This window comes from Nerophis ophidion, linkage group LG10, assembly GCF_033978795.1.
Source record: "Nerophis ophidion isolate RoL-2023_Sa linkage group LG10, RoL_Noph_v1.0, whole genome shotgun sequence".
Classification (NCBI taxonomy): domain Eukaryota; kingdom Metazoa; phylum Chordata; class Actinopteri; order Syngnathiformes; family Syngnathidae; genus Nerophis; species Nerophis ophidion.
In genome coordinates, this window is record NC_084620.1 from 67572415 (window position 1) to 67584616 (window position 12202).

At 35.3% G+C, this 12202-nt stretch overlaps 1 protein-coding gene across 2 annotated transcripts in view; it reads left to right on the plus strand.

Annotated features, from left to right (window-relative positions):
• The window catches only part of LOC133561205 (fibulin-1-like), a 39201-nt gene that overhangs the window by 2545 nt on the left and 24454 nt on the right, over positions 1-12202 (plus strand). For both annotated transcript variants that reach the window (XM_061914514.1, XM_061914515.1), the window contains 3 exons: positions 5897-6032; positions 6123-6276; positions 8058-8108. In XM_061914514.1, the coding sequence (XP_061770498.1) occupies positions 5897-6032; positions 6123-6276; positions 8058-8108 (341 nt within the window). The remainder of the gene's footprint in view (positions 1-5896; positions 6033-6122; positions 6277-8057; positions 8109-12202) is intronic.

Consider the following 12202-nt stretch of genomic DNA (forward strand, 5'->3'; position numbering starts at 1 on the left):
AATATTTCAATTAAATTAAAAAAAGAGCCCAAACTTGGTCACAAATACAATAATATTGTTAGAATAGATAGAAGGTAAAGGAGCAAAATTGATTATGTGATTAATCTGCGTCCATACCGTATGTGATTAAAGCAATATTTTTGTGACTAATCGCATTAGTTAACTCGTTATTTTTGACAGCTCTGTTCATTAGATTAGTCTTAATTTCTAGCTAATTTAATAGCTCGGTTGGTAGAGTGGCCGTGCCAGCAACTTGAGGGTTGCAGGTTCGATTCCCGCTTCCGCCATCCTAGTTACTGCCATTGTGTCCTTGGGCAAGACACTTTACACTCCTGCTCCCAGTGCCACCCACACTGGTTTAAATGTAACTTTGATATTGGGTTTCACTATGTAAAGCGCTTTGAGTCACTAGAGAAAAGCGCTATATAAATATAATTCACTTCACTTCACTTGTCACCAATAGCAAAAAGTTAGTGCGGATGTTTTGTTTGGCTATCTTAGCATATATTGACGTACACTGATTAGCTTTCACTATCTTTAATGTGCAAAATGTATCAAAGTGGCCCTGCATCCTTTGATTTGACTAAATGCGGTCCTCACTGGAATAATTTAGCCCTAAAACACTTCATTATCACATTTGGTTTTAGTACTAAATATCATATGATATAAGATATGATATAAGTGCGCAAACCGAGGGTCCCTGGTTCAAATCCCACCTAGTACCAACCTCGTCACGTCCGTTGTGTCCTAAGCAAGACACTTCACCCTTGCTCCTGATGGGTGCTGGTTGGCGCCTTGCATGGCAGCTCCCTCCATCAGTGTGTGAATGTGTGTGTGAATGGGTAAATGTGGAAGTAGTGTCAAAGCGCTTTGAATACCTTGAAGGTAGAAAAGCGCTATACAAGTACAACCCATTTATTTATTTATAAGATCTCGTAGAGTTAAGGCATATTGATCCATTTATCGCTATCAAGGGTAGTATCAATATTAAATATGTACAGAAGGGTAGAAGATGGATGGATGGATGATGACAATGTATTTGGCCATTCTCCTCTGTTTATTTAACAAAATGTGTTTTTTTACCAAATTGTTAAATTTGTATATTGTTTACGAACTCAACAAAAGTTGTTTTTGTTGAGGTATATTTCACTATTAACTTTATATTGCTCTAATTAATTTTGTAATAATAGAAAATTTAACAAACCCTTGTTCGTCGCTGTTAATTTGTTCCGGGCCTGACCGCAGTTTATTCATTTATAAATCAAACATTTTTATACCTAGCGCAGGGGTCGGGAACCTTTTTGGCTGAGAGAGCCATTTTAGCCAAATATTTTAAAATGTATTTCCGTGAGAGCCATATCATATTTTTTAACACTGAATACAACTAAATGTCTGCATTTTTAAGTAAGACCAACATTTATAGAATATAATATGTCACAAACTCGCATGGCAGCAGTAGTAGCGACTCCTAGATGCAGGAACCAGGAGAGCGAAGCGCAGGTAAGATGCTTTTAATATCACCAACAGAGGAGAATGGAGCAGTCTTGCATGTACAGTTCTAAACAATAGTCAATCTTTGAGCCCTGAGGAATGCGCAAAATAAGCATTAATAGAAACATGCTGATTGGCAGCAGTTGAGGGAAAAAAAACACAGCGCTCAGCGGGACAAACAGGAAATGGAAACAAAATAAAAGCACTGATGGGAAGTAAATACGAAACAAAGAAGCAAAAACAGAAATGAAGTGACAGATCTTCACATAATAAGTCTCTTATTCTTTTTAATAACATTTTTATTCGGAAGCTCACCGATGATAAATAAAATCCTTCTTACCATTAATGCGACTTCTTGAACAGGTGCGGTAGAAAACAGATGGATGAATTAAAATGTATGAGAATGTTCTATATTTTGAATGTAATTTTTTACACTGCGATTACCAGCGGAATTAAGCAATGTCAGCTGAGATTTATATGAGAGCCAAATGCAGTCATCAGAAGAGCCACATCTGGCTCTAGAGCCATAGGTTCCCTACCCCTTCCCTAGAGCATTAAGAACAGTTTCCGACCTTAGGAATGTTTTTAACATGATGAGAGCCATCTGAACATGAAATAACACAGACATTGTCAATTGTACACTTGTTTAATCCAATTTAGTAGAATTTAAACATATACTGTACTGACCATTGCAGCCTTGGCCTCATATCTACTACTGTTGTAATGATATTTTATTTTATTTAGACATTTTTATGCTTGGAAAAAAAGTTAGGCCAAAAATACATTGAATAAGCATGAAAAGAAAATCTGCGATAGAGTGAATGCAAAGAGATTTACGAGCGGAAAATGTATCTTTATTTTGTCATAATGTGATGCAATTTTAAAAGAATTGTATACATTTTAAACTTAGCAAATCTTTGCCGCTGATAGAGCTCAAGAAAAATATTAAATAAATACATTTTCTTTGTTTTTCTTTGTTTTTTTTTCTTTGTGTGTGTATGCATATATATATATATATATATATATATATATATATATATATATATATATTAGGGGTGTGGGGAAAATCGATTCATATACGAATCGAATCGTTTATGTTGTGCGATTCAGAATCGATTCTAATTTTGAAAACATTTTTTTTTTAAATAAAATTTATTTACAATTTTTTTTTTTTTTTTTTTTTTTAAATCAATCCAACAAACCACTACACAGCAATACCATAACAATGCAATCCAATTCCAAAACCAAACCTGACCCAGCAACACTCAGAACTGCAATAAACAGAGCACTTGAGAGGAGACACAAACACAACAAACCAAAAGTAGTGAAACAAAATGAATATTATCAACAACAGTATCAATATTAGTTATAATTTCAGCATAGCAGTGATTAAAAATCCCTCATTGACATTATCATTAGACATTTAAAAAAAAGAACAATAGTGTCACAGTGGCTTACACTTGCATTGCATCTCATAAGCTTGACAACACACTGTGTCCAATGTTTTCACAAAGATAAAATAAGTCATATTTTTGGTTCGTTTAATAGTTTAAACAAATTTACATTATTGCAATCAGTTGATAAGACATTGTCCTTTACAATTATAAAAGCTTTTTACTAAAATCTACTACTCTGCTAGCATGTCAGCAGACTGGGGTAGATCCTGCTGAAATCCTATGTATTGAATAAATACAGAATCCTTTTAAATCGAGAAAAAAATAGTTTTTGAATCAAGAATCGAATCGAATCGAAAAAATTGATATATTATCGAATCGTGACCCCAAGAATCGATATTGAATCGAATCGTGGGACACCCAAAGATTCACAGCCCTAATATATATATATATATATATATATATATATATATATTTATAATTTTTTTTTTTTGTTTGTTTGCTCCTCATGCACCTAAAGGATGATGGATAATCAAATGAAGTCTAATACAAATTAATCCTGATTTATTCGCATTTCTATGCCTTTTTATAAAAAATATGACCTTCCAAATACGGTTTCTAACATTTTGAGAGCCCTCTAGACATGAAATAACCCCCTCATAGTCACCTTTACACACATTTTACCTATTATAAAAATGCTGCCCGAGGCTGAGTCAATCAGTGGAGTAATTAGATATTTTTATTTTCTCAATAATTCTGTTGTTGTTTTTGTAAGTGTTACAAGCCCAGGGAATAATTCCTTGGACACCAGAGGGCTTTGAGGGCAGAAACCAAAAGATTTAAATGGGTAGTAGATGGTAACTTTTGCTTTAGTTTGGTTATTTTGTACTGTGGACTTTGTTTTGCTCAAAAATTCTTTATAATTAAAAGAAAATAAGGAACAAGTTTAAATAATGTGGCGATATTGTTACACCATCAATATCACTCACCATAAATGAATAGAATGATTTACAGTTAATACATGTGATCGGTATCGGTATAGGACAATCTCTCTCATGGATGAACATCCCAATAAATGGTATTATTTAGGTTCAGGGGTTTTTAACCGTCTTGACCTCAAGGCCAAACTTTTTTACTACAAAATGGGGCACGAGCCTACTCAAATATTAACACTGAATTATTAACCTTACTCTTGGGTTTATTCAATACTTATATTGTACCATGGATTGATTTATGTGGACCCCGACCTCAATCAATCAATATCTAACCTACAGTACTTACATTTTAACAGGATAAACCTTGGTAAATGATACGGAACCATGTTTTAATCACAAAGATTATTACCAAGGTTTTGGTCAAGTGGATTATAAAAATAAATACTAATCAAATATACTGCAAAAGAAACTGATGAAAAAAAAATTAACATACAATTTTGAGTGCTAAAATAAATACATTCGATTTAAATTAATAACAATAATCCATCCATCCATTTTCTACCGCTTATTCCCTAACAATAATAATATACATAAATGTTTTATAAACTGTCAATGCAATGTACGTGAATAAAAATATTCACTTTCACACATTAGTCATCATTTCTGTGCTTTAGGAACTTTTCTATGACTTTGTCTCCTGACTTCTTCTGTTTGTTTAATATTGTCTTTACTGCCGCAAGTGGTGAAAAAAGTCAATCAATCAATGTTTATTTATATAGCCCCAAATCACAAATGTCTCAAAGGACTGCACAAACCATTACGACTACAACATCCTCGGAAGAACCCACAAAAGGGCAAGGAAAACTCACACCCAGTGGGCAGGGAGAATTCACATCCAGTGGGACGCCAGTGACAATGCTGACTATGAGAAACCTTGGAGAGGACCTCAGATGTGGGCAACCCCCCCCCCCCCTCTAGGGGACCGAAAGCAATGGATGTCGAGCGGGTCTAACATGATACTGTGAAAGTTCAATCCATAGTTGCTCCAACACAGCCGCGAGAGTTCAGTTCAAAGCGGATCCAAGACAGCAGCGAGAGTCCCGTCCACAGGAGACCATCTCAAGCGGAGGCGGATCAGCAGCGTAGAGATGTCCCCAATCGATACACAGGCGAGCGGTCCATCCTGGGTCTCGACTCTGGACAGCCAGTACTTCATCCATGGTCATCGGACCGGACCCCATCCACAAGGGAGGGGGGGGACATAGGAGAAAGAAAAGAAGCGGCAGATCAACTGGTCTAAAAAGGAGGTCTATTTAAAGGCCAGAGTATACAGATGAGTTTTAAGGTGAGACTTAAATGCTTCTAGTATTACAACTGAGTACGGCTGCAGCCCATACGGACCACAGCTGAGAAACAGATACTTCTTTGGCGGCCCAACAACGGATCCCTGGCCTATGTTTAAGACACTGATTTAGTTGATTATTGTTGCATTATGTTTCAAGTTTTTTTTTATATTGTCACACTGCAGGGCGAAATGACAAAAAAAAAAAACAACTCATGTTTTGCTTCTGCGTCTGCCTCACAATACGAAGTTCCTGCAGTCCTGGGTTCAAATCCAGGCTCGGATCTTTCTGTGTGGAGTTTGCATGTTCTCCCCGTGAATGCGTGGGTTCCCTCCGGGTACTCCGGCTTCCTCCCACTTCCAAAGACATGCACCTGGGGATAGGTTGATTGGCAACACTAAATGGTCCCTAGAGTGTGAATGTTGTCTGTCTATCTGTGTTGGCCCTGCGATGAGGTGGCGACTTGTCCAGGGTGTACCCCGCCTTCCGCCCGATTGTAGCTGAGATAGGCGCCAGCGCCCCCCCGCGACCCCGAAAGGGAATAAGCAGTAGAAAATGGATGGATGGATGTTTTGCTTCTGTTGTTTGCAAACATAGAGTAGTTATAAAAATATTAGTAACACCTCTCGCTATGATGGCTCGAATTCAACTAAGATTTTAGTTTTAAATGTGTGACGTGCCTCATGAATGAGGGCCTTAACTGATTCATGTGTGTGTTTGTTTTGACTCCCAGAATCGCCCAAGAGCAGTGTTGTGTGGGTGTCCTGGAACAGCAACAATGTCATAAGGGCACCACTATGGCCCGTCAGCAGTGGGCCTGTGAGCACTACTTCTTTCATGGGGATCCCTGGCAAACTCGAATCTCCAAGGTGACCATTGCTATTTCCCCCCACTATCTTTCATTAAATTCCTATTGTGTACCACTCCAATCTATTGTCTTATCTGCTTTGTGTGTTTAGATGTGCTGTGACTGTTGCATGTTTGGCATACTGTCAGCACGCCACGATCCCAGCTGCGGGATGCCTTACGTTTCGATGGGGAAACAGTGCAGAGACGCTGCCAAAAGCTGCTGTGCCAATAACTCCACAGAAGAAATATCTCCAACTGCAGAAGGTGACACACTTTTGCATGTGTGACACAATCATTATCAGCCCCATCAAAATTATATATAACTTTTAATATGGCAGCATTTGTAAATATAAGGTCCAAGTGTGTATTTATGAGATCACACGTTGACTTCCCTTGCAGAATAATATTGCTCGATTATGATTTCCGCCAGCGATGTGCTTCTCTATTTTTTCTCTTTGATTTTTTTTCTCTTTTATAAACGTTTATACGATACTCACATAATGGCTAATATTTGCATATTTATTCACCCCAATGGCGTTTTGACAGGAGGGTAAAACTGGAAATGATGTACAGTACATTGTCACAAATCTCAAAATAAATACCGTAGTCCCTTGAATTGCTGCCAGGTATATAGTATGCGCCTGACTAGAATTACTGCTAGGTGAAGTGAAGTGAATTATATTTATATAGCGCTTTTCTCAAGTGACTCAAAGCGCTTTACATAGTGACACCCAATATCTAAGTTACATTGAAACCAGTGTGGGTGGCACTGGGAGCAGGTGGGTAAAGTGCCTTGCCCAAGGACACAACGGCAGTGACTCGGATGGCACAAGCGGGAATTGAACCTGCAACGCTCAAGTTGCTGGCACGGCCACTCTACCAACCGAGCTATGGTTATAGTATATTTAAATATATGAAGTCCTAACTATAGTTTTTACATCGAGACATTATTGTCTCCTAATTATTCATAATTTTGTTATTTTCTATTTTTAAAAAGTGTCGTGCTATTTCATTTAAATATTTTATAGTAGGTTTGTTATATTTTTTAATATTTTTTTTAATTAATGTTTTTTAGTATTTGATTATTAATTAATTAGATTTGTTTTAGTCTATAGTATATTTTAGTATTTGATTTAGGTATTTATCCTATCTTTCATAGTGTTCTAAAATCAATTTTTTGGGAACAATGGATTATATTATTTAGCAACATTTTATGTTGGATAAAAAAATATAGTATATTTTTGTGTATATTTAGATCCAACTGTTTTATGATATTTCATTATTTTTATATTGCTAGAATATTGTTTCTTAATTATTTTTTATCTTGGAATTTTGAATCTTTTTCCAAGTACTGGAGTCATTATTTCCTTTCTATTTTTTCACAAAATGGTTGATTTCACCAAATGCATTAATACTTTGTTTTTTATACATAATTTATTTGTTACACATAATTATATAGAAATATTTAAATATGTTTCTATGTATTATGTAGTTTTAATGTGTATTTTAGTATATCTATTATCATTTTATTTTTTTAAATATTTTTTTCCCTCAACTACATTTTAAATTTAAATCCAAAAGCTTGTTAGTAGACAACCACGATGTTTACCACCTGGCATGTTCCTCCATCACTTTTTAATTAATATACAAAATATTAGTTTCCATGTGTTGTTTAACATTTACCAGGATGTCATTTTAGGTGATTTGTGCATATGTGCGTAAGGAATTTGTGTGTGATTTTTTTTCATGAAGAATTTTTTCGCCCCATTCTTAAGACAATGATTTAGTGCCTTTTATTATAGCCTCATTTGTAGACTGATGGCAAGAGCAAACTGACAGTAGATAACCGAGATCAAAGCTTGCAGACGCTTCTCCAAATGGTGATTTACGGGGCCATTTGGCGACCTGTTGAGGATTGCTGTGGTAATTACATGTTAAAAGTGTCACTGCTGCAAATCAAACTCCGTGTGCAAAAACATAATAACGCAACAGTACTGCTATAGTAAAAATTGATATATATATATATATATGTTTTTTCCCTATAGTGCCAGTGAATATTACCACTCCGCTTCCAATGGGTGCCAGCAACTGCACAGGTTTGTCTTTCTTACTCTACAGACTCTTTGATGTTTTTTTTCTTGCGATTAACTGCAACATTGATCATTTTGTTTGGAAAATAAATATGAGAGGAACATAGTTGCATGATTAGATTCAGTTGTATATATTGTTGACCTCTACAACCTTCTTAGCTGCACACTTTACTGAGCTACTAAGTACTAAATAGTGTACATGGAGTACCCCAAGGTTCTGTACTGGGACCAAAATTGTTTTTACTGTTTATTAATGATATTTTTAAGATCTTTAAAAAACTCAACTGTATTCTTTTTGCTGATGATACAAGTGTTTACTGTTCTGGGCAAGACCTTGACCAACTCCTAGAGACTGTAAAGATTGAACTCCACATACTAAAGCAATGGTTTGATGCCATTAAACTATCAATCAACCTAAATAAAACTAAATATATAATTTTTGGAAATAGGAAAAATAACGTACAGCGTCATATAAGAATTGACGATATGGAAAAAGAAAGGGTGTATTCAATACAATATTTGGGAATCTATATAGATGATAAATTGGAAACTGTACATAAATATACTTAAGACAAAGATGGCAAAAAATATTGCCATGTTACATAAAATTAAAAAACTGTAAATCAAAAGGCTCTTAATATAATTCTTTCATACTCCCATATCTTAATTATTGTGTTGAAATCTGGGGTAACAATTACAAATCAAACATCAACTCTATATTCTTACTTCAAAAGAAAGCGATTAGAATTGTAAATTATGCGAATTATTATGACCATACCAATGCTCTGTTCATTAAATTAAAAACATTAAAACTGCACGATCTTGTTGACCTCAATACTACTATTGTGACTTACAAAGCTCATAACCACATGCTGCCTGGGTGTTTACAAGTGAGATTTAAACCCAGAGAGAATCCCTATGACCTCAGAGTTTCAGCTTTCTTTCAGAAAGCAAAAATAAGAACGTGCTTAAAAAGTAGATGTGTTTCTGTTAGAAGAGTTCAACTGTGGAACAGCTTGGATAAATCCTTAAAATGTTCCATTCACACATTTAAAAAACACTTAAAGACCAAAGTCTTGAAAAAATATATCACTCTTGAATCAACATTGTAGTTAATACTATGATTAATGTTTATTAACAACTAAACATGGGATATAAATAATAATAGAAGTACAATTGTTTGTATATATTGTATATATAATTAGTGCAAAGGTTTAATATGTACACAGAGATATTTCACATGCCTGTACTGTGTATAAAATTGAAGTACGTTCATGTTTATAATGTGTATTTATAATATGTTGTGCAAATGACATTTTATAATTTTCGGAAGTTTATTTTTTACTTGACATTGTTTATAGGGTTAGGAGCAATAAGTGTTTAACTTCAGCCTAAACCCTTTCGGTCTGCAACATTTTTTATTTTCAATCTATGAATGTACAGCTGTTTGTTTTCTTTGTTGACCATTGACCGAAGAACAATAAACATTACATAAATAGTGTGTACAAAATATAAAATTATGTGTACTACTAGTCGGTGTGTATTGTGTGTGATCCCCTAAGACTGCAATTGATAATTAGCACAAAAATGGTGCAGACCGCTTTATTTAAATGAGGTGTCACAATGCAGACACATTTACTATGGGTCCAACCTGTGCTGTTTTGGTATGTGGTTGACATGCTGCACCTTTTTAGGTCTAAAATGAAGCGCAATCTAGACAACAGAAATATTTATTTGGTACTATTTTTAGTACCTCTCGGGGACCTGTGTGAAATGGGACTTTAAAATACCAATGCCTTTAGTTTTTGGTGTAACATGGGCCGTAATATTTTTGTTTGCTAAGATTTATAAGTAAACCTTTGTTAGCAGCCACAAAATATCCCGCCTAAAAAAGAATTTTCTGTTGCCATATAATGCTTCAAATATTGTGGCTTCACCGTATGGCTGATTTTTAATAAATATTTTAGTTTTATTTGTTTAATGAATATTCTGCAATGTTTTCGGCCTAAATTAGGCACTTTCAAACGCTAGACAAACTAAATATGTAAATATTACAGCAGTATTGTCCACTAAGGTAGACCAAACCAATCAGAGTCCGCTGTTCAGTATCATGGCTCCTGATTGGATCAGTCTCAGGGGGCATTACCATGCAATGGAACCTTGATTTATGAATGGGGTTCGTAAATTAAAAAACTTTATAAAGTGAAGAAAATGTATCTATAAGAAACAATATGAATGTGAATAATAGGTTCCAGCCTTGACAAGTGAATATTTTAGTGAAGGTTAGTAAACTTTGAACATAATAGAAAGTGCTATACAGTACTTTATATATATCAAACAAACCTAACAGGGGAGTCACTTTATTAACAAGCTGAATTGTGCTGTATGCGCTACTCTGCCGACACGTGCATACACACACACATACATCACAAAGGAGCCCTCACAAATGATCAGAAATCACATAAATCCTGAACAAACATACTGCTATAATAATAAACATTTAAAAAAGTAAAATCCACCCACATTACCAACAGTAAGATGCTTAGGAGAAAGCAGTAGACAACGAGAGCAAAGGAAGAATGATGTTTGTGCTCTTGTGGGCTGAACAAAATATAATGTATTCTCCTTTGCTGTTGAATACGTCTGCTCTGACACTTTTTCCCAGAAAAGTCCAGTCTCATCACAATTAAAACTTGCCTGCTTCATCAATTCTTCCATACTTGTGAGCGCCATTAATGTACTCCTCGCATATAGTTTTGTTTTAACTCCAGGGCGATTTCCTCCTCCTTTCCACGCTGTTGAGTTTTTGGGACTTATATTGAGTAAGGAAAATGTACAAAACATGTGAAAAGGTGAAAAAACACGGGAAAAATAGGCACACAGGCTGAAGCACTGAGTAGTGACTGACTAGTATTGTACTGCAATGTGCAGTAAGTGCTCACTTAAATGCTGTACGCTGCTTTTTGCTTGCAGTTGTAACATAAAAAATGAACAAATAATGTGTTGGTACACAGAGACTTAGTTTGCGCACTAAGGCACATTTGACTTGATCTAAAACGAAAAGTTTGCAAATAGAGGGGTTTGTAAATCAAGGTTTCACTGTATTGGATTAAAAGAGTTTAAAGGTAACTGGAGGGTGTCATTTCATGTTTAGGTGTCTCTCATAATGTTGCAATACATATTTATTAGGTCTTAGACCAGTGGTTCCTAACCTTGTTGGAGGTATCGAACCCCACCAGTTTCATATGCGCATTCACCGAACCCTTCTTTAGTGAAAAATAAAATGTTTTTTTTTCAAATTCAAGACAAAGTTAGATGTTTTTGGTAACACTTTAGAACGGGGAACACATTATAATTAACAAAGACTTAATTTAGATTCATTTGGACAGTAGTGGAACATATTCTAAATAATAAAGACTTATTTTAGAGTTATTTGGTTAAGGTTAGTGTCAGGGTTAGAAGGTTAGGGTTATAATAAGGCCATGCCGACTAAGGCATTAATAAGTACTTAATAATGACTAGTTAAGAGACAATATGTTACTAATTTGCATGTTATTAAGCAACTAATTAATGGGGACTATGTTCTCCATACTTAAGTGTTACCATGAATTGGTTAACGTGGACCCCGACTTAAATAAGTTGAAAAACTTATTCGGGTGTTACAATTTAGTGTATAATTGTACGGAATATGTACTGAACTGTGCAATCTACTAATAAAAGTATCAATCAATAAAAAAAAAAAACACGTTTTTTTTACTGGTGCACAAAATGAATCGTGCATGAACATCACCTTGTTCAAACAACAAAACCCAACACAGTGCATAAACTCACAACTAAATACCCGCCTGCAAATCAGTCAGCTGTTTCCGTATCTGTAATACGCCGACGGGGAGAAGTTTGTATTTACATGATGAGTCGGGTTTGTTTTGACTTTGCTGAGGCCAATTCACCGGACCCCTAGGGTTCGATCGAACCCAGGTTAAATAAATAAATGTGTTGTACTTGTATAGCGTTTTTCTACCTTCAAGGTTACTCAAAGCGCTTTGACCCTACTTCCACATTTACCCATTCACACACACATTCACACACTGATAAAGGGA